The sequence below is a fragment of the Myripristis murdjan genome, chromosome 3 (assembly GCF_902150065.1).
Source record: "Myripristis murdjan chromosome 3, fMyrMur1.1, whole genome shotgun sequence".
In the NCBI taxonomy this organism is placed as follows: Eukaryota; Metazoa; Chordata; class Actinopteri; order Holocentriformes; family Holocentridae; genus Myripristis; species Myripristis murdjan.
Genome location: NC_043982.1, coordinates 10,679,654 through 10,686,591, shown reverse-complemented (window position 1 = coordinate 10,686,591; position 6,938 = coordinate 10,679,654). Strand labels below are relative to the sequence as shown.

General features: G+C 41.7%; 1 protein-coding gene across 1 annotated transcript; it reads right to left on the bottom strand.

Annotated features, from left to right (window-relative positions):
- Positions 1-903: 903 nt before the first annotated feature.
- On the bottom strand, positions 904-4,659 carry LOC115380747 (uncharacterized). Its single transcript, XM_030081954.1, has 10 exons — positions 4,473-4,659; positions 4,143-4,327; positions 3,834-4,049; positions 2,978-3,079; positions 2,695-2,908; positions 2,108-2,241; positions 1,767-2,006; positions 1,493-1,654; positions 1,204-1,293; positions 904-1,059 (listed from the first exon to the last, which is right to left on the bottom strand). Exons 1-10 carry the CDS (start codon positions 4,657-4,659, stop codon positions 904-906), a joined length of 1,686 nt encoding a protein of 561 aa, XP_029937814.1.
- Between the last annotated feature and the right edge of the window lie 2,279 nt (positions 4,660-6,938).

The window sequence follows — 6,938 nt, the reverse complement described above, 5'->3', positions numbered from 1 at the left end:
ACAATACATTGCACAATATAATATAGTAAGTAAATGTTATTTATTGTTAAGGAAGCATGATAAACAGACGTGATTTTCCACCATGGGTCCTGGTGATGGAGATGGGTCCCAGCACTGGTGGACGTGAGTCCAGAGCTCTGCAGCAGGACGCTATTGGAGGTAGATATCTTATTTAGATGACAGCGAATACTGTCAACGTGTAACTCAAGACCAGCTGAAGTGGAGGAGGGTGGGAATAACGATGCATTGAAAAGTTGCATGTTGTATTTAAAAATGTATGTAAATGTAGAGATTCCAGTAATAGTCAGGTGATGAAGCAGCTCTTGACATTAACAGCTGGTAAGAACTGATTGCACTTCTAGCATTATTGTCAAAGGTGTTTATTATTATTTGACTCTTACTGTCTTAAAGTAGCGTCTGGCAACATTTTAATGTAAAAATAGTCTAACTGTGCTGCAACACAGAGGAGCATCTCAGGTTTAGTCACTGTCTTAACAGCAGCAGGTGATTATCCCACCAAGAGAAAGCTGGGGTCTTCCTCAGTATGTGTGTGCATTCTTTTATCCACTTTAATGTGTTTGATTTTATAACAAGTGACAAAAGTTTGATTCCAAAGCAAACGGATGGAGGACAGAGGAATATCCAGAGGTGTGCTTGCCAGCTGAAGATATCAGACTGTAACTTGGCTGACAAAAATGAGGGAAAATGCCTCAGGCCTCACCAAAAGAAGAACACATCACATCCAAGCAGCCATTGACTGCATTTGCAGTAAATTTAAGTTTGGGTCTGATCAGCTGATGTATGTTATGTTACATTATTTCTGAATAATAAAGCCCTTCATACAAAAATGTAATCTCGAATGCCTAAGCCTTGTACAGTGAGTGGACAGGCTAAATGTCAGAGTCACAACCACATAAGGCCTTGCATCTGTTGAATGTATTCCTCGGTCTTAGATCTTTCTGGGGCTCCATTGGTCTGTTCTACCAGGTGCATGATGTCCTTGGCAATACGCATACTGGCTGCCTGTCCTCCAGCTAGGTTCACTGCATGAGGTCCAACCTGTACTTATGTTAATTGGAAAAAAAAAAAAACAAAAACAAATTTGTGAGGAGATTGTTGCAAATGATGAGTCCATAATTTGTGTTTGCCGGAGGACAGATTGTTAATAAAACATCCCATAAGACCAGTCCTGAATTGACCTACCTGAAGTGCAGTGTATTGCCCCATTAGATAGAGGGGGCAACCTGGTGCCCACTGCAAGCTTTCAGTGATGCAGGGCCAACCATCTATCACCTGTAAAGAGGGACAAGCAGGATTCATGTTGTGTATGTGGTGATATGTTCTTTCTCATGTTACTAAATGAAAATTTAAAAAAAAAAAAAAAAAAAAAAAAAAAGGTTGATTATGGCTTAATTTGAAAGCAATTTTATCATATTTCTGTTCACCCATTTCCATCCATCCATCCATCCAACCATTTTTGTCTTTAACTCACCTGAATAGGGAATTCCTTCATCACTCCAGTAAGCAAAGGGTCTTGGTTGACGTCCAGTTTGCAGCCGGTAGCCAGCCAGATCATATCCCCAGTCCAGTGCTCCCCATTGCTGAGGGACAAGCTCCAGGCCTGGCTCCTATAGCACCATCTGGCTTCACTTACCTGGATAGCCACAGGACAACCGGATCAGGACATCTCATCTCATCCCATCTCATCTCATTTCCTTCACTCTGCAATCTTCCACAATCCCTCTGAAATACACATTTACTATTACCTGACAGTAGGTCTTAATATCCACCTGACCATTCTGTATGAATGGCTGGAGATGGCTGTAGGCCTCTGGGGTGACGGCTCCTCCTTTCCTTGCCTGGCGAATCATTGCCAGACGTTTGTGGAGACTCCTTTCATTATAAAACTGTCGCAGGTAGGCTCGGCCATCCATCTTGATGCCGTGCTCCACATGGGAGTAGCGGCCCACCAGACTCTCCACATCGCCCACATCAAACTGTTTTAACTGCAGAGTAGAGTGATAGTATATGTGCTGGACACAGACAGGTAGAATTTAAATCCATTTCATTAGGGCTGGTACAGTCTATAAGCAGTATCACACTGAACCTGGAGGTGTTTCCTCATGACCCATGTCACATGGCTGGCACCTTGCTGCAGGGCAATGGAGATGACATGAGCGCTGGTCAGACCTCCACCAATGACCATGACTCTCTGTCCTGCCTCGCACACCGCACACAACCCTAGACACACATAAGCACTCTGTACATTAAAGTGGAGAAGGCATAGTAGAGGTCTTCTCTTTTTTTCGGGAATGAATGACTTATGAATGAATGGCTTATGACTAATGAATGAAATTATTCTGCATATTTGTGGACAGCAAAACAGCTTCTGAGATACAGCAATGCAATGAGACCTCAAACACAGGATGCATGCAGAGGCTGACCTATCTGCAGTTCAACAGCAGTGAAGTACATTTATGTTAAGGCTAGGGGTTTCAGAATGGGGGACAGCCCTGCTTGTGATGTATTAGTTCCATTTTTCTTTTACACAGCAAAGCATGCCAACTTAATTTCCCGGTCATGTCAAAAAATGGAGCCCTTCCCTACAAAGAATTTTTATAATGTTTTGATTCCCTAACCCCCCGAAGGTAGTGGACTTACTTTGTGTGGGAAAAGTCTCTCTCTGTTCTGGGCTGGATGTTTCCTGACATGTTTGCTGAGCGACGGGCAGGTAATGCATGAGGTGCACGGTGTGCTGCAAGCGATCCTCTGGGTAACTCTCTCCGATGCAGCTCACCCAGGAAGGGATGTTTGCCATCTGGGCACGGGTGGGACCTGTTGCCATAACAACCCGGTGGGCCTTTAGTGTGATGCCTTCCTGAAGTTGAACTTGGAAATATTTCACTCTCTTCCTCACCCCAACTTCATTTTTTTCAGTCTCTCTCATTGTCATATCCTCTTTTTCACCCTCGTTCACCGAAGCACTGACTTCTTCTCTGTCCTCCTCGTCATCAATCACAGGGGTGATGCGCTCAACTGTTCCCTTTACTAGCACTTTGTCCAGGCCATATCTCTCCACCTGTATGTCCAGATTCATTTTTTTTTATTATTATGATTCAAGTAACTGAATAAATGGCACAAAAATTCTGCTTGCAAGAATCCATACTTCAGCTGTCATATATTTACATATTTCTTGGCCAAGCACCATGCAGATTGTGTCCCAAGCCATGGTTAATATGTTAGACCCAGGGAAACAGTGGAGCATAAACTCACTTAATCTCAGTTTAAGTATGATTTTCTTTTTATTTGAAGAACAGGGTTTACTGATCATTTTCTAAGAAAAAAAAAAAGATTTAAAAAATATTAAGTTGTAAATGTATGAGAAAAAGACAACAGAATCACTATTCTAGGCTCTAAAAAATTATTCTGAAGAAAAAAATTTAGTTTTTGCCTTGTAAATTTGTGACTTTGTAATCACAGAATTTTCAAGTTTGTCATAGATTGGTGACTTTTTTCTTGATAATTTACATCTTTAATCTTGATTCTGAGTTTTTTTTTTCTCGTTTTGTTTTGTTTTGTTTTGTTCTGTTTTATTTTTGGCTTTGGACATTTCCTTTATTGAGTAACACTTCTTGAAGACATGGTTAGTCAGTGGCACCAGTGACAGCAAGACCACGGCACAAACAAAGTTAATACAAGTTAAAGCGCATACAGTGTTGTCAGTCAGCTTCATCAAATTGCTCAGTCAGTACAATCAGCGTCCACAGACATTATCCTGCCTCCGTATCATGTAGTATTCTCGTGCAGTCCACACACATAAACGGGTGTCCAACCTGCTCTTTAAAGAAATCCACACTTAATTTGGTTCCTGGCAGACTGAAGGATAAATTCTTCTTGAGCGCTGTGGCCACGTTCAGACGTCTCCTCTCTTTCTTGCCGAGCCGCATGTCATTGAAGAATGCGTTGTCATCCAAAATGTAGACCTGGTCTGGAAGACTGTGGAGCTCTGCCGTACGATCAGACTTGAGAACAAAGTCCTGTAATGCCTTCTGTCAGTGAAGACACACACATAGTTCCAGCTCGTAAAAACCGTTACTGTATAAAACTCCATTGTTATTATGATAGGGAAGCTGTGTGTTTACCTTGTTGAAAGGGTCTGTGTGTACGAGTGTGTGGGAGCGCAGATGAGGGATGTTGAGAGCGGTGAACTGGCTCTCCCACAGAGCGGTCCACTCTCCATAAGAATCCACAACTCTGAGGCTCAGAGGAGAGCGAAGGATCCCGTCAGAGACCATCAGAGGTGCCAGCTGCTCTTCCTGTGTTTGGCCTGCAAACATAATTCACAGGCCACACCCCATATTGCTGAACTATTGGAATGTCATTTATATCACATGCACACACAGGTGTATGACAGGTGATAGCGCTCACAGAGGAGCATCCATCTACTCTGCTGTCTTATTTTGCAAGTTTACCAGCTGCCCCCCTCCTTGTCTTCCTCTGGCTCCTGGAGCGCTTGGCCCTATTTGTGTCCAGGTTTGGCAGGAGCGGGTGGGTAAGGGAAAGGGTTGAGTCTGGGTTTGGATCAGGGTATGGGATGGATAGCAAACTGGCCAGGGTCAAGGCATGGGGGCCGCCTCCGATTATCAGCAGGTCAAACATCACCATCTGGAACACAATCATGCCGGCACGCACAAAAAATACACCACCGTTACACCAGAATCATTGAAAAGAAGCATGAAGAGGTATGCAGCATTTTCAAAGCCTGTTTTGACACAGTGAGTTTTATATGATGTCACTCTGATGTATATAGCCAATAGGGTACAAGGATCAGTGGATAGGAACAAAAAAGCTGGAGTTCTACAGTTTTGAAGTACAATATTTGATTCTTATTAATCTAATGAAACTAATAACAGCAGTGTCGGGTGAAATGAACTTTAAAAATGTACAAATGTGCACAAACATGCAAATAATCACTGCTGAAATGAAAATAAAACTCACCAGGAATATTTTGTATTTTCCTGAAGTAATGGCCTATGCTAATAAAATATTTTAGGTTGCATGATGATATGACAAGGTGCAATGTTTATTTTTGGGATAATTGTGACAAAAAAGCACTGGATAACCATGTTTGCAGTGAAGAATATGTTATAGCCTGTCACACATTGCGGCTGTATTTTACTGTTGTGAGGTTGTGTGGGGACTGTTAGTGATCAGCACTCACAGCAGAACCGATACACGGCAAATCAAATACACAGCAGAGCTCAGCAACATAACGTTTTAGCCATTAACAACTATCATTCAACAACCTCAGATTCTACAGTGACCCAAAAGTGTTTTAGGAGAGACACAAACAGATATCTGCAATACACTTCATTAAAGGTTGGCGCACCACAGTACCTGGTTGGAGGAGTTGGCACTGCCAACTTATGCCAGCTCTGTCTTGGAGGAAACGTGCGCCGTGTCTCAGGACTGAAGTGTGGGGCAGACCTGTAATTTTGCAACAAACAGTGGCGCGCCTGTCCTGAAACTCAATCCACCTCGACGTCTATAGATACAGCAGGACTCCATTGGCTCGCAAGGGAAAGCTGGAAATAACTTTAGTGTGTGTGTGTGTGTGTGTGTGTGTGTGTGTGTGTGTGTGTGTGTGTGTGTGTATTTGTGTGTGTGCTTAAATTTAGTAACACAACTCATCCCAGTATCAACACAGCAAAGGCTTTGGACTACCTAGCACATAGTATGTGTGCAGACATGCAGACAGTCATTATACATTATAATTACATCTCAGTACTAATAAGATGCCCAGAGTGCATTCACACCACTACACACCACTACTTACAGGAATATCCCAGCAGTTTGGACAAAATAACCTTTTCCCAGTGCACCCAAACCGCCAGATGTACCAAAGTGAAAATGGTATCGAACATCTTGTCTCGGTCTGAGTAAGACAGACAAAGGGAGTTTTGGCCAAAACATTGGAGTATTCCTTTAAGTCAGAGGTTTTCAAAGCGGGAGGTGGGCCTCCCCAGACCAGTTTCATGTTCAGAGACAAGGCTAAAATAAATGAATAAATAAATAAATAAATAAATAAATACATAAATACTATAAATCAAAAATCATGAAGAATTTCTAATGAACTGTTTAGTTATCAAAGGACACTGTGCTGTATGATAGCCTAAATATGTGCCATTTAGTTAAAGAGATAGTTCACAGAACATTTTACAAACCCAAAGTCCACCTGTTTTACATGTCTGTGTTCAGGTACGTCAGACAGCAACGTCCTGGTTTGTGAGCAAAGGTTCAGTGACACGATCATGTTTATGTCCTCTTTATTTAGTATGAGAGTTAATGTACAGGGATGTAGCCATACATACAGTACAAGTATCATTTATCATCACAGGATGACTGACTTACTGTCACTGAGGAAGTAATATTCTAATATTCATGCTGTAGTTCCTACGTCTGCATGAATAAACTATACAGTACCTCAGCTGCCACTTCCTCTTCCTTCTTTGCTCTGGCGTTATCATTCATGTATTTCAGGCTACTTAACTGGATGTTGTAGATACAGTGTCTTGGGCATTGTAATGGTGCTGGACACTTGAGTGAAAAAAAAAAATCAAACAAACGCTTAATCAATCAATCAATGATCAGAAGTCAGGTAGTGATATATTTTATGAGAGCAGGCATTTTACATGAGTTGTTTGTTATACAATATGTGGAAAGAGTGAGAGAGAGAGAATTACTTCATTTGCTTCTTCAAATTATAATACAGAAGTACATTACATCAACCTCCACAGTAATTCACAAATTAAAATGTTTTTCAGCCAGAGAATTCATACATTGTCCTCTCCCTTGTTTGTCCTTCTGTTACTTGGTCACAAGTTCTGTTTTTTTTTTTTTCCACACAAAACTAATTGTTGTGTCCTTTTTTTGTTTGT

Excerpts from the sequence above, each read along its gene's own strand:
- LOC115380747 (XM_030081954.1), bottom strand. The coding sequence starts at position 4,659 with ATGTTTGACCTGCTGATAATCGGAGGCGGCCCCCATGCCTTGACCCTG. Across the intron at positions 1,655-1,766 it reads ATATTAAGACCTACTGTCAG|GTAAGTGAAGCCAGATGGTG; the intron begins GTAATAGTAAAT and ends GTGGCTATCCAG. Across the intron at positions 1,060-1,203 it reads GGCAATACACTGCACTTCAG|GTTGGACCTCATGCAGTGAA; the intron begins GTAGGTCAATTC and ends ACATAAGTACAG.